Source organism: Aedes albopictus, chromosome 1 (genome assembly GCF_035046485.1).
Source record: "Aedes albopictus strain Foshan chromosome 1, AalbF5, whole genome shotgun sequence".
NCBI classification, from domain to species: domain Eukaryota; kingdom Metazoa; phylum Arthropoda; class Insecta; order Diptera; family Culicidae; genus Aedes; species Aedes albopictus.
Window position 1 is genome coordinate 106,232,340 of NC_085136.1, and position 20,945 is coordinate 106,253,284.

Below are 20,945 nucleotides of genomic sequence, written 5' to 3' on the forward strand. Positions count from 1 at the left end.
CCCCTAGGCAGGAGGGTTTTTTTGCAGAACGTGACGAATCAAACAAAAAAAAAAAATTAGGTCCCATACAAAAAGTGTGGCATAGGGGGGAGGGGGGTTGAAAAAGGTCGATTTTTGCGTGACATAATTTGTGTATCACCCCTAGCCACTGAGTAGAATATTTTCTCGGTGTACTATATCGAACTGGCTGCCTTTGCGCTGCTTTCACTTACTACCCTATCATGGTAGAATGATAAGCTCGAGGATATTGATGTGTGACTGTTAGTTGTTCATTTTTTCAGTCCGATTAGGGGTCCATTATGAGTTGCCGTTCGCCGAGATCCAAGCATCCGGGTCCATTTGAGCCATGGGATCAGAAGAGAGTCAGTGTCAGCTGATCTCAGAGGGAAAGAGCAACTGACAAAAGTGCCGGGGCTGGGATCGAACCCATGACCATAGCTTATAAAGCAAACGTGTGACCAATTGCGCCACGGGCCCCGGCATTCATCATTTGTAATCACTTCTGAAGAGAACCAAGTGCTGTATTGCAATTGAAACGCGAGTATTTCATAGTAGTATCTGACAATTGTAATAATATGGCATCGTGTTTATCCCTGCTTGTTTTTTTTTTCTTCTACATCAGCCATTCTCAGTAACTCAGTACCGACAAAGCGACACATACAGGGGATGGCCAAAATGTTTGGGATAGGCAACTTTTTTTTTCTCTCACAAAAAAGTTCAACAAGCTATAACTTTTCATAGGGCGCATCAAAAAATTTCAAATTTTGACTGTTTGTCAACCTATTATGCCTGCATCATTGGTACAAATTTGGGCTCGATTGATTATTATTTCGCAAAAAACACTATTTTTCAGACAAGTCATTTTTAAGGTTTCATAACTCGGAAACCAGTGAACCGAATTGAATGAAATTTTGAACGTACACTAACGATATATAAATGCTTCACAAACTATTGAAACATAGGTACTTTTTAAACGTTGAAAAAAGTTATCATGTATTGACACTTTTTCGATTTTTCTCGAAAAATGTATTTTTTTTCATCAATGTCAATAAATGTTAGTGTTGATATCCAAAGATTTTCCACTTCTGTTCTCAAGTTATCTCTAATCAGATATATTAGAGCCTATTTAGATTGAAAGAAGAACACATTTAGTAATTTTTGTGGGGTATTGTAAATTTGACTTATTTTCCTCCATATGGGTAAAAATTTCAATCCGGTATAACTTAATTCGCCGTGATAAAATATTACATTTTATAACGTCGTATTAAGTATCAATATATTGTTGATAAACGTCAACAAATTCATTCAATTCGGTTCACTGGTTTCCGAGATATGACAGTTTAAAAATGAGTTGTCTAAATAATAGTGTTTTAGCCGAACGGTTCTAACTTCGCGAAAAATTAATCAATCGAGCCCAAATGTGTACCAATTATGCACATATAATAGGTTGACAAACAGTCAAAATTTGAGATTTTTTGATGCACTCTATTAAAAGTTACAACATGTTGAATTTTTTTGTGGGAGAAAAAAAGTTGCCTATCCCAAACATTTTGGCCATCCCCTGTATGAAAAGTGCTCACTATGTTACTTAAGTCAGTTTATTTTTTTTCTATTTCAACAGTTTTTAACTATTGTTGAATTGTGATTTGGCTACACAGCATAAAGCAGTGTATTAGGTATTGAAATATGCAAAAAACTCATTTTTGTTTATTTTGTTACTTAGGACGTATTGAAAATTTACTTTTGAGTTAGTGCATGATTAATCTACGGTATCAATTGCCTGTGCATAAATAATTTATGATAATCGCAAGTAAGTTTTCGATGCGCAAATTAGTCATCCAGTGCTTTGATAAATGACATAAATTGGGTAATAAACATTGTAAATCATTAAACTTTCTCAACAAACAGTCGTAGTGTTGATCACGCCCGTCCCCGAGAAACCATAATCCATCATTACAGGAACTCTAGTTTGCAAGACACACCAAACAGTATAGTTTACCATTTTCAGAAATCGTTTCTCCAAAAGTTTACCTACCTTCCACGAAAACTCAAACCGGGCAAAACCTAAACTCATCAAGCATGCAGGCAGTCGTGCAAATGAAACTTTTACTCTCGGTCTCATGAACATCAGAGCCGGTCGATTGTTGGAGGAAAAAACAAAACTCTGTGAAAGGAGCTATAAGAACACAAATGAACTTCTTCAGTGCAGCTCGTCTAGCTCCCAAAGAAGGTACAGTCGGGTGTAATCTAAAGGAAAACTATTCTCCTTGACGTCCAAGTCCAGAACAAGAACGAAACAGTTTCGTTTTTCCTAACGCCCCTCCCACGTCCCACATAGATCTTAATGAACTCTTGTTGCCGTCCCCACCACACAGGCTAGGGTCGGTGGTGATGGCGGTGGAAGGTAAGGCATTCCTTACTCCTTGGCCAGTACTTACTACAGTTGGACCAATATTGACTAGGAGCAAACAACAAGCAAGAAGTGGCGTCGGCGGCAGCAAGCAACTCAGCTCAAAACTCTCCGGCAAGAAATCGTACACTAACCAAGCGGAAGAAACTAGTTGCGACGATGGTTAAGAGTAACGCGGGATGGAATGGGGAATGGGCAAAACGTCGATAGGATGAAACGTCGAAAGGATGAAACGTCAAAGGATCAAAACTTCTAAAGGACAAACCGTCAAAATCCCCCCAAGGATGAATCCTTCCAAAGGATGAATCCTTCCAAAGGATGAATCCTTCCAAAGGATGAATCCTTCCAAAGGATGAATCCTTCCAAAGGATGAATCCTTCCAAAGGATGAATCCTTCCAAAGGATGAATCCTTCCAAAGGATGAATCCTTCCAAAGGATGAATCCTTCCAAAGGATGAATCCTTCCAAAGGATGAATCCTTCCAAAGGATGAATCCTTCCAAAGGATGAATCCTTCCAAAGGATGAATCCTTCCAAAGGATGAATCCTTCCAAAGGATGAATCCTTCCAAAGGATGAATCCTTCCAAAGGATGAATCCTTCCAAAGGATGAATCCTTCCAAAGGATGAATCCTTCCAAAGGATGAATCCTTCCAAAGGATGAATCCTTCCAAAGGATGAATCCTTCCAAAGGATGAATCCTTCCAAAGGATGAATCCTTCCAAAGGATGAATCCTTCCAAAGGATGAATCCTTCCAAAGGATGAATCCTTCCAAAGGATGAATCCTTCCAAAGGATGAATCCTTCCAAAGGATGAATCCTTCCAAAGGATGAATCCTTCCAAAGGATGAATCCTTCCAAAGGATGAATCCTTCCAAAGGATGAATCCTTCCAAAGGATGAATCCTTCCAAAGGATGAATCCTTCCAAAGGATGAATCCTTCCAAAGGATGAATCCTTCCAAAGGATGAAAGGATTGAACGCGATAAGAGCAAAACATCGGAACAAAGGAACAACGAAAACGCAAAACATAAAGAAGTTTAAATTTTCAAACGATGAAACCTCGAATGATACGTCAAAAGAACATAGAGTCGAAGGGACGAAATCGGAGTTAGCATCAAAGATTTGAATCTTGTTCGACCTTTCGCTCTTTCGACCACTTGTTCACATCCCCAACAAACAAACTGCAAACCAAAAAGCACCCGGGAAAGGCAGGGATGTGATGATGAATAATGAGAACAGCAGCACCACCCCCAGCGCGGAGGCGAACAAATTATGATTCAATCGACGTGAAAAGTTTCCACTTTTAATTAATAATAATAATGATTAACTTGCTTTCGCGAAACGCACGAAACTAACGTGTTGTAACTGTTGGCTGGCCGGCTGGTTGTCTGTGCGAACAAGAGCGATATGAAAAACTAACGAATAAGAGAGCAATGAAACTCCTGTAACTAACTAATTTAATAACGAACTAAAGCTAAATACAAGCTCTATGGGATGCTGTTTGGATGAAACCGGCGCGTGATAAGAGTACATGTACAAGCTTACACAATTGTTGTAGAATTACCGAGTTCTGTGTTGATGTTTTTGGTAAATTTAGATAAGCACGATACATTTTTTTGTCAGAATTTCCTAAACAATTCATCAAGCTATCATAAAAATCCCAAAGCTTAGAACTTTTTTCCGATTCTTAGAGAATTTTATTATTTTTTACTTAATTTTACCGAAATTATGGAAATTTCACCAAAATTTCAACACTGAACTCGGCATATCCATATTCAAGTGTGCTTCGAACGCAAACAGCCATAATCACTCAAAATCCTATCTACTTAGAAGCTACTATTACACAAAACTCTCGTTGTCTAAGCCTAAGGGGAAATACAAAACGACGACGCAAAAGCGTGTGTGACAGCACTAGGAGCAAAACTGGCTTAAGATATTGAAGGTATTGTAGTAGATAAACAAAGAGAAAGAGAAACAGGAGGCGTAATCTCTAACCTAGATGAACACCTGCCCGTCCTCGGAGGCATTGGACAGCGAAAGCTGGATCTTGCCCGGCGGGTGGGCCGGAATGGTCCGGATGCAGTCTTTGGCTGGGGTCACCGGAAACCGGATGGGGCCGGTGTATTTGCGCGAGAGGCCCATCGATTTTGGTGGTGGAAGAGATTTCGGTTGTGATCGACTGGAACCGTACGACAGGGTCGATGAGGATGATCCGCTGGAGCCATTTGAGGACGTTGGACTGACCGAGGTCGGTTTGGTGTAGGTCTGGAAGATCTGAAAAGAAGGAAAGAAAATGGGGGTCTTAGAAGTCTGAAACCATAACCATACGTAACGGATTTTGTTCATTTGAAAAATATTGACGGAAATTTCAAAGTTCATGAACGTAGTGCTTCCTAGTCCGCGCATGTTCTTGGATATTGTGTCAACTTTAGTAAAACAGTTGACCATCACCAAATGATACTTTTTGATGTCCTGAGACCTTCAGGTATCACCCCCCCTCCCATGAAGCGCCTCATGGATCCCCTAGATTAACCCTGAGACTACCTCATAGATCCCCACAAACCTCCAGGAACCTCCCTTGAGAAACCTTGAAACGCTGCTCCTGAGACCACAAGGTAACCCCTGAAATTCCATGGGAACTATACCGTTCCAAGTAACACACTTGCCACAGAAAAGTCATGGCCGCGCAGCAATTAAACCAAGTTACATTTTTTAGTCAAATAGACTAGTAGAGGTTCTGAGAATCATCATAGAATCAAAATAAATGATACAAGGGTTTATGACGATTCTTAAAACCGTTGCAAGATTAATTGGCCGTGAAAATGTTACTTGAGGGTAGTGTCTATTTGTCAGAAGTAAGTCAGAGTGACTTCTGCGCAACAAAAACCAGCGCAGCCGCGACTCTTCTGTGACAAGTGTGTCACTTGGAGTTAGTGATACCTCCTGAAACTCTCCTGAAACCCGCTGGGATCAACTGGACTGCCCCAGAGACCCTATAAACTCTCCTAGAACTCCCTTGGGAACCTTCTTGAGTCCTTGAGTCCCACTGGAGCCCACCCTGAGACCCCTTGAAACGCCCCTGAGATCCCTTGGATCCCTTTAGAACTCCCTGAGACATCATGAGACCCCTATGAAATCGCACGCTCCAGTTATGTACATCATCTGTTACAGACATTTACACATTTCTTTCGATCTGTGAGAGACGTTTCAAAAGGGTTTCTAAAAGAAGAGGTTTTAACGGGGATTTAAGGTTGATTTATTGAAGTTATCAGTGAGCTCAAGGGTTTCTGAGCAGGTTTAATGGCAGTTCCAAGATAACTTAACAGAAGTTTTGAAGGAGTTCATAAGGGATAAAAAAGGCAGCTTAGAGGGTTCATTAGGGACTGTAGGGAAACGTTGGGGTAAGCTCCATAAAAGTTAAGGGATGTTTCAGGAGAAGTTAGGAAGGATATAAGAGTATAAGGGTTGAACCTACATGCCCCCCAAAAACGACCCTTTAAACCTTAAGCAATCCTAAAAAGCATTTAAAATTGATTATGATGATTTCAAGGGCGTTTCATTGGGAAAACTGAGATTTCAAGGACGTTTCATGGCACTTTAGGTCAGGGTTGTATCAGGGGCTTTCAGCTACACCCTTAAATCACACCTCTGAAACGCCTCTAAAAACCCGCCGAAAATCCTCTGAAAGTCACCTAAAACCCTCTCGGACCATATGCGATGCAGCAAACATCCTCCGAAACTCCCGAACACGCGTCTGTAATGCCTCTATAACTCACAGAAAATGCTTTGATACTTCCACGAAAGCTTCCGAGATTCCTCTAAAACCTCCTCCGACCCCATGTTACACACCTCAGATCCTCCGAAAACACACCTGCAACGCATCCAAGACCCACTAGAAATCCTCTGTAAATCTGTGCAATGCCTTCGAAACCTTCTCAGAGCCTAGAAAAAACCCCTGAACTTCCATGAGTTCCCCTAAAATCTTCCTCAAACCCCGCCCAGCTTCCCCGACGGCCACTAGGCAATCTTATCTCATTGCCACCCCCTCTAAACTGACCGCTCTCCAGTCCCTCTTCAATCTTGTCTTCAATGCTCTTGCATACCACCTTCTAAAGCCTTCACTGACAGTCTAACTTCCTGAAATCTCCCTAGAACTGTGTTGGCCTTTTATTCATTTCGACCTTTAGTATTCATACTTCCTGTTCATCGAAATTTCGTCTTGCAGCGGTGTTGCAACTGACGACACCTTCCTCTACTTTTGAATGAAAATTCACAAATTCGGTTTTATTGTATTCTATTACACTGGAGTGGTGTATTAAGGGGCATCAGGGGCGTTTCAGAAGAGTTCAGAGCTCCTCAGCCGAACCTGGAAGCTCCCTGAATACACACAAGTTCCTCCATTGATTTTTTGAAACCCCCTGAAATCGCCAAAACCACTCTAAAACGAAACTGCCGGTTTTTCTGAAAACCCCTGAAATCATTCAAGACACTATGACCCCCTAAAACTTCGTGAAGCCTGTTGAAACACCACACAGACCCGCTGAAACAACCTGAATCTCATTAGAATGTCACTGAAACCAGCTGAAACACTCCAAAGGCCTTTTGAAGCGTTTTTCAAACCCTTGGATCGTCCCCGAGACCCTCTGAAATCCAAAGATGACAAGTCTCTGAAAACCCCTTGAGACCATCCAAAACGTCACTGAGGTACGCGACGACTTTTGGAAACGCCTCTAGAAATTCCCTGAAATGTCCTTGACCCTCTAGAAATGCCCTAAGATTTCTCTGAAACGCCTCTGAGACGGGCCATGCAACCGCGGATGATCCCCTGAAAGACCTCTAGAAACCCCCTGATAACCACATAAATCATCCCTGGGACCCTATGAAACATCCTGAAACTCCTGATACTATGTAAAACCTTGTAAAACCCCCTGAGATGTCTCTAAACATCTCCGGAGATCCACTCAATCCCGCCTGAGAGTCGCTTTGAGGGAGAAGGAAAGTTTAGCAAAGTATGACGACTCATACAAAAATTCAGGATTTCCATACAAAGTGTGACAAAAATTATCAATTTTTGAGTGATGCAATTTATGGACGTCCTCTAAGACTCCCTGAAATGCCCTGGGACATTCTGACACCCACTGAGATCTACTGAATAGCTTCGGATACCACCAAATGCCGCTGGAATCCCTTGTCCTATGAATTTTTGAAGCTCTTAAAGGTACTCTGTGTCCTCAAAAGATCCCTTAAAAAGGAGGAGAACTTCCCTCTGGAGCCGACCTACTGATACTTGAAACGCTCCAGGGAACTTCTCACATCCCCTGAGATACTCCTAAATTGCTGCTGAGACCGCCCCTGAAACCCCGTAGGGGCTGTCCATAAACCACGTGGTCATGAGGGGGGGGGGGGGGGGGGGGGCTTCGGCCAATGACCATTTTGTATGGAAGAAAAAAAAAATTGTATGGACTAATGACCACGCGGGGGGGTGGGGGGTGGTTGAGAAGTCCAAAAAAAAATGACCACGTGGTTTATGGACAGCCCCTAAGGTTCCCTGAGAGTCTGAGACACATCTTGGAGCCCTCTGAAAACCCCTTAAATTGTCCTTGGGAACCCCTGAAACCATTTGAGACCCATTGAAACGCTCCTGTTAACCTCCAAAAATAAACCTGAAACGCCCTGTAGGCCACCTGGAGCCCCGTACAACATCATAAAACCCTTGAGACACCTCTGAAACTCCTGAAAACTCACTCAATTCTCCTGAGACCCATTAAAACGTCCATGAAACCGCAGAAACGCCTTTTGGACCTTCTCAAACGTTCATGGGACCCCTTAAAACCCTCTAAAAATCTCAGGAATGTCATTAAAATGTCCCTCAGACATTGTGGAATCTTCTGAGACCCACTGGTTTCTAAATCTTCTAAACCACCTGGAACCACTGCAATGCCCAAAGCTTGTTGAAGCTCTATGACTTTCAAGTTACAGATATCCCTGGAATGCCCATGAATATATCTTCGACCCCCTGAGGCCCTTTAGAACACCCCCGAAACCACAGTAACCCTCTAAACTTCCTGAAACACGCCTGGAATGCCTGGAAAACCCCTTATAACGTCAAAACACCCGTTAAGCTCTCTTGAAACCTGTAGATACATTTCTTAAACCCTTTCCAATCCTTGAAAGCCCCTAAAACATCTAAAACGTACTTCTTAACCTTCTGAGGCTCCTTGAATTCCCTCATAACCTATTCAATATCCTCCTTTAATTTCTCCCCCTTAAGACCCCTACTTTGCCCATTCGTTACTTCCTTCCTAAGATCTTCCTAAGATCTCTTTTTACTGTTCCTCTGAAACCCGTTTGTTTTAGTTTGAAGGGATTTTAAGGATGCTACAAAGGTGTTTCGTCTGGGTTTCTAAGGAACATTACGAGGTTTAAGGAGGATTTCATCTTGACCTTAGGGATTTTGAAGGGGAAGGGGATTCCAGGGGTTCTCGGGCTTTCATTGTTTTTTTATGTGGTTCGTGGATCTTCTTGGGCTTCCAGTGGTTTTGCGAGAATTATTCGGGTTTTAGGACGTTTTCAGGGGAATTTCAGGGCTTTCAGGAATCTGTGAGAGCGTTTCAAATCGTTTTAGAACAATTTTGTGGGTTTGAGAGGGCTTCTATGAAGGTTTAGAGGCGTTTTAGAGAGTTCCAATAATGTTTCAGAGGAATTTCAAGAGGGTTTTATGGTAATTCAATCCATGGTACATTATGAGTTCCAGAGAGTTCTGTAAGAGGGTCAAGGAATTGAAAGTGATTTTTAGGGGCTTTTATGAGATAAGTATTCAGGGGTAGTTTCATGAAGGTTTCAGGCGATTACAGTACGAAGGCTTTAACGGATTTTGGGGAGCTTTTAACAGGGTATGAGGGTGTTTCGATGAGGGTTTCAAGAGGCTGCCAAGAGATTCCAAGGGTGTTCAGGGAATTTCTTAGGATGTTGGCAGCATCACGGAGTTTTGGTGGAACCTCAACGAAGTGATAGTGATTTCCAGGGGTTTCTTGGGATGATCAGGGGGTTTCAGGGGTTTCAGAAATATGCTTGCTGATTACAGCAATGGGACTGATAGGTCATAAGCGGGTCATATGGGGGTGGGGTATCTTGGAAAGGATTTAAGTAGTGTCTCAGGGAGTTTTAGAATGCGGCTTCAAGGTAGCTCCTGGGATGTTCAAGGGATTTTCAGGGAGGTTTCAGAAGGGTTTTGTGGAGGGTGTTTTGGTTTGCAGGACGTCTAAAGGGCTTCACGAAAATTCTATGGATTTAGAGGACATTGGGGGGAAGGGGGGGGGGGGGTGTGGTTGAGGCGTTGCAGTATGTCAGGAAATTTAACCCTCCTTTGGCATTAGGGTCATTTTTGACCCAAACCGTACACTACTTCAGGGAGCTGCTGCCAACGTGATGCAAAAGGGTTAAACGGGATTTCCAGCAAGCTTCAGAAAATTTCAGGGGGTTTATGAATTTTCAAGGCATATTAGTGGTTTCAGGGAGTTTCTAGAGATCCTGAAGGGATTGGATGTGATTTTCAGGAGATTTAACCTTCTTCGTGCATTAGCTGACGCTCACCTCGCTGACGTAGTGCACATTTCGGGGTCATAATGACCCCAATGCATGACTATGGTGAATGGGTTTTCTCGAGGGATCTGGAGGAGTTCTGGGAAGGTTTTAGGTTATTGCACAGTGGCTTCATGATTTTAGGGGGTTTTAGAGGACAGGGTGGTGTTCCGAGAAAGGGAAGATTAATAAGTTCACAGGGGTTTCGAGGAGGAGGGAGGTTTAAGGGCGTATTCAATGAATTTTTTTCGGATGTTTCAGAGGGATTCATGAATCTTTCAGAGTGTACTTATCAGTCAGCTTCATGGTATTATGGAAGAATTTCTTGGGTTTCAAAAGGCTTGCAGGCTTGGTGAGTTTAGGAATTTTATTGGCGTCACAGAGGTTTGTAGGCAGATTCTGTGGGTTTCTGAGGACTTTCAGTGGGATTAAAAGTGTTTCAAGGACCATTGGGGATGTGTCAGGGAGATTTCATGGAGTCTTCAGGATATTTCGGAAAGGCTTCATGTGGTTGAACATATTTTTAAGAAGCTTTCATAGGGTTTCCGAATATTTCGAAGGAATTTTAGCTAGGTTTCAGGTCACTGAAACAATATGGTGGATTTTAGGGGATATTAGGGAGAACATTAGCTACGCCTGCAGGTCATCGACAATACTCAACCCTCAAGCAATCCCATTGGACAATCAAACATATACTGAGGGCTACACATTTACAAATATGTCCCACCTATTTAAGTAACTGTTATACCTGTAGATTTCAAAAACTGGGCTCAAGGATGGTTTGAACGACTTTGATCTTCCAGAATGACAAAAGAGGGATTCTGTTCCATTATCCTAGAAGGCTGATCCCAATCTGATTAACCATTTCGCCGAATACATCATGCCCTTCATATCATCAGTCCATTGAACAGCCAGCTACTTAAACTATAAACCACAGTCTATCTGAACTTCCGGAAAACAAATATTAACCTTGAATATCAGGAGACCATTCTTACCTTTGGCAGATCGGGCATGCTCTTGGAAGGCGACAGCATCCCTACCGGAGCACAACCATAACTTTCGTTGACCCTATTCCTAGTCCGTAGTATATCGGCAACGTTCTTGGTGTAACGATGATGGCTGCCTGCCGCCTTCCGATCGTCCTGCTGACCATGACTTTGCTGCTGATAGTACGACCGAAGCGCATCGAAGTGGTTCCCGATGTCGTCGTAGGTCTTCCCGCTGACTACCGGGCTCCTCTTCGGGTGTTGGTGGGGATTACTTTGGGCACCATTCTTTATGTACAAACTGTTCGATTTGGCAACGGATGCCGTGGCCATCCGGACTGCTTCCAGTTTCGAGGGATACAGATCTTCTTGGCAGACCTTGTTGATGCTGTTGGTAGACTGGTGGATGTTGAGGGTGTTGGCACTCAACGCCGGACGTACGTAGATTTGCGATAAGACCAAGTCCACGGTTCGCCCCGTATTCTGCAGGATCGACAGAGATTCGTTGTAGGGAAGGTTCAGTAGTGACCGGCCATCGACAGCTATGATCTGTTGGATGGTAAAAAATAAGATTACATACTCTACTTCAACACCTACATACATCGAGCAACTTACCTGATCACCAATTCGGACGCCCGCCCTAGCACCCGGTCCATTTGGCACCAAATCCTTCACGTAGACGTTGTTGTCCGATCCCTGAACGATACTGATTCCCAACGTATACCTCGCTCCTTGACCGTCCTCACTGCTGCCCTCACAGTCTGCTATCCCTCCGTCGGAACTTAAATCGTCTCCGCCAAAAGCCTTCAACCTTGGATCACCTTTCCTAAACAGAACTGATTCTTGACTCCTCGACAAAAACGACCGCTTCCTTGCCAACAAGCCCGCCTTAGCCTCTGCCGCTTGACTCCTCTTCTCATTGGGGTTGATGAAATCCTTGACCACCACCACCGACGTCAAGATCCGATCGTTGATCGCTGCACTGCAGCTCAGGTTGTCGAACTTCTCCAGCAACGTGTCGGAAATAGTCTCATTCGGCAGCTCAAAGTGTCCACTCTCACTCCGTATGCTCGATTCTGTAAGTTCAAAGACCAGTTATTGCTTCGACCCCTATATGACCTCCCCAGCTCTACTTACGTATCACACAAGCCTTCGGTGACAACGTCTCCTCACTCGCTCCCATTGACTTTCTATCTAGCTTCTCCATAAAATACACCGATCCCATACTGCTCTTCATCGACATGGCATCATCCACGCTGCCTTCGATCATCAACGGGTCCTTCTCATACCCCACGAACAGCTCATCATCCTCATTGAAACTACTGTTCGCCAAGTTCTGTATCGAGTTCGCCCCACTCAACGCTCCACTCCCGATGCCAGCTTGCTCGTACAGATTATCATACGACTTGTTCAGAAACTGCGCCGAAAAGACCCGCGTTCCCATCTTGACCCGGTTTCTGTTGACGCTGTGCGACGTCTTTGGCGAACAGTCCGGCGACATGCTGACTCCGCTCATCCCGGCCGAATCCGGGTTCTCGTTCTCCTTGTTCTGGTTCTGCTGGTTGGCGATCTCGACCGATTGGTTCAGCGCCGGCGCTGGTCCCTCGACCGAAGACTTCGAACGCTTGATAAGGAACTTCTGTCGCAGCTTAGCCAGCCGGTTGTCGTTGAGCATGGATTTCTTCAGGTTGCGCACCCGAAGGCCGGTCGATTTTAGCGGTTTGTCGATCTTGTCCACGTGTTTGGCGTCGAAGGCTGCTTTGTCGTCCACGTCGGCTACGTTCAACTGCGGTTTGGAAGGATCGACGGCAACCGGGCTGGGGCCGACGCGGGTCGGCTCCGAAATGGGGATGTTCAGCTCGTTCGACAGGGCCTTGATCGAGACGAACGAGTTGCGCAGCTTCATGTAGAACTTGTGGTGCTCGGAAGCGAGGTTGAAGGCAAAGTAGCTCCTGGAATATGATGAGACCAGAATTAGAAGAAGTTACAGAACTAGATTCCATTCTATTGGAGGTTGTCGAATAAGGCTTCGCCTTCCGGAGCATGTCCATTAAGGTTTGGAGGGCTAGTTCCACAAGCTCCGCAAGGCTTGTCCGACATGCTCCTCAAGGCTTGTCCGACATGCTCCGCAAGGTTTGTCCGACAAGCTCCGCAAGGCTTGTCCGACAAGCTCCTCAAGGCTTGTTCGACAAGCTCCGCAAGGCTTGTCCGACAAGCTCCGCAAGGCTTGTCCGACAAGCTCCGCAAGGCTTGTCCGACAAGCTCCGCAAGGCTTGTCCGACAAGCTCCGCAAGGCTTGTCCGACAAGCTCCGCAAGGCTTGTCCGACAAGCTCCGCAAGGCTTGTCCGACAAGCTCCGCAAGGCTTGTCCGACAAGCTCCGCAAGGCTTGTCCGACAAGCTCGGGAAGGTTTGTCCGACAAGCTCAGGCAGGCTTGTCCGACAAGCTGGGGAAGGCTTGTCCGACAAGCTCGGGAAGGCTTGTCTGAGACATTCTAGAACCCGAAATATACAATTCTCCGTTATACTCACTTTCTTCCATCCATGCGCAGCTTGTACTTGACCCGGCTCTTGTCCTTCGGGTTCAAGCTCTCCGTCCGCCGAACCACCACGCAGAACACGTGCTTCGAGAAACAGATGTTCTCAATCTCCAGCCAATCGAAGAACGCATACAGATGCCTCTGGTAGGCACTCTTCCCGCTGTTGAATTCCTGCTGCTGCACGCCCTTCGAGTTGTACTTCAGGTTCCGTTCGAAGATGGCCACCCCACTTAACGATATCGCCACGTACACTTCTAGGGTCATTCCCTCATCCGTGGTCCACGTGGCACTGTACAAATGCAGGCCGTACTCTTTAAGCTCCTGTACGTAACGGATGAAATTGTGCTCAGCCTCTAGCTGGTGTAGTCCACGTTTACAGAAGTGTGAACTCCGCAGGTACTTGGCCAGCTCCTTCTTCTTGCGGTAGACTTCTTCCGGGAGGTAATGCGAGATGGTGAAGTACTCGGTGTATTTCATCTGTAACGATCGGAATTGGTGGTTAATATGAGGGAAATATTTCACGCGAAACATTTCAACATACGTTCTCTTTGAAGCTTCCAACTTCCACTTGCAGGGCGAGTCCACCCAACGCAATGAGGTCATCTTCCGAGCAGAGAATCTGTCTCTCTAGGATGCTTTTGCGCAGCTGCAGGTACAGAAGGTGACGCGATTCCGAGCAGCTGTTGGGGATAGAAGCTTATCAGTAGGGAGCTTTCACCCTGGATGGGAAGTTTGGAATACATACCTAACGCCTCGTAACGTCGGCAGGAAGAACTTTAGCCTCAGATAGAGCGTGAAGACTACATTTTCACCAAGCGTGGCGGTTTTCTTCGATGTGTTGACCCAGATTTGGGGAGCAACCTGTCGAGTTCATTGGAAAGTTATGTTTGAGTTCTGGTGAGGGATGTACGAAATCTAACCTTGTAGACTTTTAGGTCATGTGGAAGGAAGACAAAGTCACCTCCGATCAGTGCACACAGCCCGAGGAAGAAGTTCTCCGATAGTTTCTCCAGCTTAAGGATGGCCTCGAAGACCTGTTTGGCTACGGTGGTCGTGGGGTTACAGATGACGTTCACTTTGGTTCCGTTCAGGAGAAGAATCGTTACTGTACGGCGGTGTTGAGTCTGTAAAAGGATCGATGAATTCGTGAACTCTGAGGTTTGTACCCTTAACTCCAGACTTACCTTAGAATCCGTAAGGTCGATGACCTTTGGGGGCGTAAAGGCATTCCGTACGAACTCCGGCCCTTGACTGGCTTCCGTGGGAGTACTTCTGGGGTCGTCAAACGACTCGACTCGGCTGTTGGATCGTCCATAGGAGAGATTGTCTCTGTGCTTTTCCACGAACAGGGGGTTCATCTGCTGCACCGATACCATTGGGGCTCCGAGATCTACAAAACAGACCAACGTCGTTAGAATTCACCCCTCATTACAATTCCCTTTCCCCATGATTCATACTAGGCATCGATGTAGCGTTGAAGCTCATCTCGTCAATCTTCCGATGGAAATCGCTTGCCCCGTCGTCGAGCAGGTTCAGCTGAGTCGTCGACTTCGACGGAACCAGCCGGCTTTGGCTGCGCAACAGCCGTCCCATTCTCTCTTGCTTCTGTACCTCCGCCATCTTGACCTCGACCATCGTAACGTCGATCGTATTCCTCCGGGCGTCGTTCCTCTTTCTCATCATCTCCGCGTTGTGTCTCCTGCGGACCACGTGCAGCTTCTTGGGATCTCCTTCCGTTCCTGTTCCAGTTCCAGCACCAGCACGGATGCTCTTCGAGTACCCAATGGTGGCGTAGTTCCGAACCGGTTCCAATCGGTTGGAATCCGTTGGCCGGGGCAACGATCGGAACTTGTTCTCATCCGGTTCGGCACGTTTAACCCGCAGGTTGGCGGTGGAACCGAAGTAACGGGCCTGCTCCAGATCGTGACCGCTGATGGTGATGCCGTAGTTGTCCGTCGTCGACTGTGGTGGCACCTGTTGGTGGACGTCACGTCTGCGGTGAACTTCCAGTTCACCGTGATCCGAGCTGCGACCGGAATCGGTGTCGCTTCTGAAAGATGAAGGGTGGATTAGTGATTTGTTGGAAGTTAGGGATATCGCCTACGGTACACATACTTTTGCTCTTCGTAAGACTCGGTCATCTGCTTCGGTTGTTTTACTTCTATCCGCGTTGAGACGGACGATACGACTTCCTTGAACAGGTCGATTACCATGTGCGAGAACGGCTTGTACAGATGGTGGTTCTTGCAGTAGTCGGAAATGATCTGGAATGGAAAAAAATATGTCTTTAAACGATTGGCAGAGAGAGGATGACATTGGGCATGGGACACCGTATCAGAAACACGAGTCAGGATTGATGGTTTAATGCATAGGTTCCCAAACTTTCGTGGTGCACGAACCCCTTCTGCCAGCAGACGTACTTTTCGCAGACGTAATTCCCTCATTTGTTGTCTGTTACAGTAAAATATTCGACTATCCCTCGTGACCCCCTGAATGAAGGCCGGCGGCCCCCCTGGGGGGTCACGACCCACAGTTTGGGAAACCATAGTTTAATGGATTTACTGGTCTGAATTCCATTTTTTTTATTTCAAATACGTCTCTTACACAACACGTAACGATTAAAATGCTTCAGAAATCCTCCTGAAGCTGAGAGCAGTGATCTAAAATATATTATCAAAAACTGTGGGCCCATTGATACCCCCTTGAAACTCTCTGTAATACATGCTCCTGAGGCCCTCTGGCATCCTCCATAATGTCTTTGAAACCCGCTGAAAATCATCTGAAACTTTCTTAAATACCTCCGAAACCCCCACAAACTCCCTCGGACCCCCTGTAATGCTTCTGATACCATTTGAAACCCCTAAAAATGCACTTGTAACGCCTCCAAAAACCGTTGAAATTCCTTCGAATCCTGCTGAAATTCCTTCGAAAACCCCCTGAAACCCCCTTGGGCCCCCAGTAACGCGCCTGAGAGTCCGGCCCGTGCACAGAGAAGGCGACAAGGGAGAGGGTTTTCCTAATTTTGGCAAAGGTTGGAACGGCGTCTAGTGTATGGAGCATCGGTAATGGGAGGGGTTCAACCCCCAAAACTTCTCCTTTGTTCGCGGGCTTGTTTGTGTCTCACAAACTCCCTAAAACACCCAAGTTATGCCTCCTGAAACCACTGAAAATCATGCAAATCTTGCTGATTTTTTTTCCAAAACCCTTTTAGCACATTGTCGGATTAACTGTTACGTATCTAAGACCATATGAAACCCACTGAAAATCCCTTGAATCTTTCTGAAATGCTTCAGAAAACCCCCTGAAGCTCCCAGAAAACCCCCTGAGACCCTCCAAAACCCCGAAATACGCCCTGTTATGCCTCTGAAATCCGTTGAAAATTATCTGACTCTTTTTGAAATTCCTCCGAAAAACACTTGAAACCCCTTCGGACGCCCGTAACGCGCCTGAGATCCTTCGAAACGCCCTTCCTTGGAACCCTCTGAAACCCCGAAAACGCCCCCTGTAACGCCTCTGAAACCCGCTGAAAATCCCTTAATCAATCAGAAACGCCACTGAAAACCTCTTGAAACTCCACGTTCCGGACACTATGCGTCGGATATTGGACAGTAAGGCGCGTAACTTAACGGTCATTGGCTATTCCCAACAGCATAAAACTTATCGTTTCGTGCATCTGGAGACCGAGAATCAATTAGTCCCGATGGCAATTTTTTTGAGCTTGAGGAGGGGAAGGCTCTTATTGTCCCGCAGCCGAATGATATTCTGAAACTGGATGCCGCCAGTGAGAATGCGGACAGTGAACGCATAGTGAATGTGAGGAGCTCTACGAGATGAAATCGTCTGAAGGTTGCAAGGAAGAAGACCTTTTGGTGATCAAAGATGAACTGGATGATCAAGAAGACGTTCACGTCAGTCGAGAATACGGAGAAGTCATACGAGTTGCCGAAACGCATCAAAGACTACGAGGCTACTCACGTTGTCACGGAGCTACCCAACTTCAACGAAGCTGTGAAGTCTGAGGGTGATACACTGTGATGAAGTCTTTGGCCCTGTCACTCGACACGCTACATTGAAGACGCTTCTGGCGAACTTGGAGAGACGGCACTTGACCGTTAAAACGACCTGTTTAGCGGTGACATCGATGAGGAGGTTTACATGCGGTGAAACAATCAGCTGGGCGTTGGAATCAGAAGTTCTTCGGAGTGCTGAAAAGTATGGTATTTGTCGCTAATTCGTCGGATCTGTGTTTGTTCACCTTGGTCAGGAACGGTATCAAAATCTACCCCATCGCTTACGTCGAAGATTTGCGCGCTTGTTGCTCGCACAACAAGTAAAGCAAAGATCCGGCGTATCTACGAGGCTTTGTGGAAGCCTTTCGAGATCAGTTGGCTTGGCGAGGCGAAGTATTGTTTGGGTTTGAAGCTACTGCGAGAATCTACCGGAGTCTACAGCGTGAGTGTTAAGAGCTACACCGATAATCTCGTAGTGAAAACTGAACTAGAAAATGCGAATGAGGCAAAGACACCCATGGACCAAGGATTCCAGAAGAATTCCATGGAGAGCGAAGCGATGATGGACAGTACCAAGTACTGGAGTGTCGCTGGTGCACTGATACACGTGACAGTGTGTGTGAGGTCCGACATAGCTTGCAAGTGTGTCAATCCTGAGGAGGAAGTTTGCTGTGCCGACGGAGAATGGCAGGACGGCCGCAAAGAGAATTATTTGAAGGGCGCTGTTGTTGATTGGATACAAAAGTTGCGAGGAGTCGAGACCAACGAACTGATTGCGAACTCAGACGTTGATTGAGCTGGAGACCCACAAACGCGTTAGGCAATGTCGGATCCTGCAAACTTCTTTGTCGGATATATCGTTTCGTAAATAAGTTATCGTCGGGATACTGCGGATTGTGTACGCCTTTCGTCCATGGAGGCGGAGTTTATCGCTTAAGGAGGAACTTTCCAAGAAGTCCTGTGGATGAGGTGCTAGCTGGACGACCTGGGCGAAAAGCAGACGAGCGCGACTATCGTCCATGTGGATAACCCACATTGTCTCGACTCAATAAATTCAGGCCAAATATTTCAATAGGTCCTATCTGCATTTGAGAGGCTCTCTTTGTTCACTTTCTCTTTCAATTATTGCAATGTAATGGTACACTTTTCAACTATTTTTGCAGAACAAATCAAAAGACGATTGTTTTGACCATCGTTCAATGCAAGAAGACAATCATAATACAAATAAACAGCTGAGATATTAACGAGAGAGAGGGAAATCAAAGAGAGCCTCTCTTTTGCAGATTGGACCTTTAGACATGTTTGGCCTGAAATGTTCACAGATCTGATGATGGCTGAATGAAGTATTCCGAAACTTTATGCCAAAACGATTTGAATGGTCTTTTTTCACCGAAAAAAATCAACAAATTTCGAAACATAAAACTCAACGATGACTTAACCAAATCTTATGGAGGTTCGACACTTCCGAGCCCATTCGTACCTACAAACTTGCTACCGTTACCTACCATCGTCGTATGTACCTTGCGACCAAAACACTTCTGAGACTCGTTGAGTACGAAGAACAACAACATTACCCGGAGTAGGACTCATTCCGCCGGTCGTCACTGCAAAGATCATCACGCAACAGCTCATACCCTTTGGATGGGACGATGAAGTACCCAATGATCTCCTAGAACTGTGGCAGTATTCTCGTCCTCAAATCAACGACTTGGCAGCTTGCAAGGTCATCTTCCTACCGAACCTCTGAAGTTCTCCAAGCTCGGTAGATCAGTAGGTCGGCTTCAGAGGCACGTTCTCCTACATTTGGGAAATTTGTGTGCTCAAGCTCGGTGGATGGACATGGTTCGGTGGAGGCTCAACTGGTATCGTCGAAATCCCGGATCACTCTCTCTTGAAACGACTCAGCATCCCCAGACTGGAACTGTGCACCGCGCAATTCGCCTCTCGCTTGTACACTTAGGTCACTCAAGCAATGGAATTGGAATTCGACACCACACACTCTTGGTCGGACCGGCCTTAGTACTGGATTGGTTAAGGTGCTCATCATACCACGTCCCCGAAATTCAAAACCCGGCGGTCTTGGCCTCAAGGACCAGGAAGCATTCAATGGGCAGATCGAACGTGAGTATGACCTCTGCCTAAGCTACGATGTCAAGACCATCATAGGGAGACCTAAGTTACGCTCAAATAAGCCAGAAAGAGAAATTCAGACCGAGTACGAGTTGGATCAGCTGACGAAACGGCCTAAGACTCATGGATTTCACCGCATCCAAAAACATGACCATTCGTAGTACCTTGTTCCAGCACAGCCATTCTTATTGTTACAACCATGTTCCAATTAATGGACGACACGACGTCAGGAACTATTTGGGCGCAACATCGACCGGGTGATGGTAAAACTGCGCCCAAATCTCTCCGTATCAACATTCAACAACCACCGCATACGCGCAGAATCGAATACGAATGGTTTGAGAAGGAGTGTAGAGACATCATGGAGAAAAAGAACGTAGCACGGTCGGTAATGCTGCAGCATGAAACCCGGCAAAACGTGAAACGATACAAACAAAAGCGGACACATCAGACTCGTCTCTTTCGCTAGAAATAGCACCGACTGGAAGAAATGCGAAGAAATGGGCCAGGGATTACACTAAAACCTCTTTTTATGCACTTTATACACCTTTTATGCCCTGTATAAAAAGAGGGAAATCGACTCAGAACCAATATTGTGCATAAGAAAATTTAATAATGATGGTAACTATTAAAACGGCGGCCAGGGAGAGTTCATAGGGGGTAGCAAAGGGAGGTTATAGGGGCCTTCCAGGGTATCCCAAGGGGTTTCAGTGGGGTACCAGGAGATCTCAGGGGGGTTAAGGGGGTCTGAAGGGGTCTTCGAAAGCATTGCAGAGAGTTTCGGAGGCTTTACGATGGGATTTGAAGGCGTTATAGGTACGTTTTCAGGGTTTTCAATGGCGTCTCAGGTGCGTTACATGGGGTCCGAAGGGGTTTTAGAGATTTTTTAGACATTCCAGGAAGCTTCCGAGCATTTTAGGCGATATTTAGAGGCGTTATGGAGGCGTTTTTGGAGGGTTTCGGAGAGTCTTAGGTGCGTTATATGGGAACCGAGGGGGTTCCAGGGGTATGTTGGAGGCATTTCAGGAAGTTTCATAGGATTTTAAGATACTCCATCGCAATATCTGTTGAAGCGTCCCTGAAATGCCCTTTTATTTATTGGTGTTCTTGAAGCCCCCTGATACAACCTAAAATACCTCTGAAACCGTAATCCCATTTGAACGCCCTTGCAATTATCATAAACTATTTAAAATGCCTCTGAAACCCCTTTGGACGCCTTTATTAGGAAACGCACTTGAAACCCCGTTTGAAACGCTCCTGAAATGCTATCAAACGCTCCTAAAACCTCT

The 20,945-nt window shown here is 45.6% G+C and overlaps 1 protein-coding gene across 3 annotated transcripts in view; it reads right to left on the reverse strand.

Annotated features, from left to right (window-relative positions):
- Positions 1–3,680: 3,680 nt before the first annotated feature.
- The window catches only part of LOC109432921 (uncharacterized), a 527,049-nt gene continuing 509,784 nt past the window's right edge, over positions 3,681–20,945 (reverse strand). For all 3 annotated transcript variants that reach the window (XM_062845149.1, XM_062845151.1, XM_062845150.1), the window contains 11 exons: positions 15,632–15,780; positions 14,974–15,566; positions 14,701–14,906; positions 14,437–14,640; positions 14,262–14,377; positions 14,058–14,196; positions 13,509–13,993; positions 12,115–12,929; positions 11,593–12,053; positions 10,987–11,526; positions 3,681–4,684 (listed from right to left, as the gene is read on the reverse strand). In XM_062845149.1, coding sequence (XP_062701133.1) covers positions 4,406–4,684; positions 10,987–11,526; positions 11,593–12,053; positions 12,115–12,929; positions 13,509–13,993; positions 14,058–14,196; positions 14,262–14,377; positions 14,437–14,640; positions 14,701–14,906; positions 14,974–15,566; positions 15,632–15,780 — 3,987 coding nt within the window. In that variant the 3' untranslated portion in view covers positions 3,681–4,405. The remainder of the gene's footprint in view (positions 4,685–10,986; positions 11,527–11,592; positions 12,054–12,114; positions 12,930–13,508; positions 13,994–14,057; positions 14,197–14,261; positions 14,378–14,436; positions 14,641–14,700; positions 14,907–14,973; positions 15,567–15,631; positions 15,781–20,945) is intronic.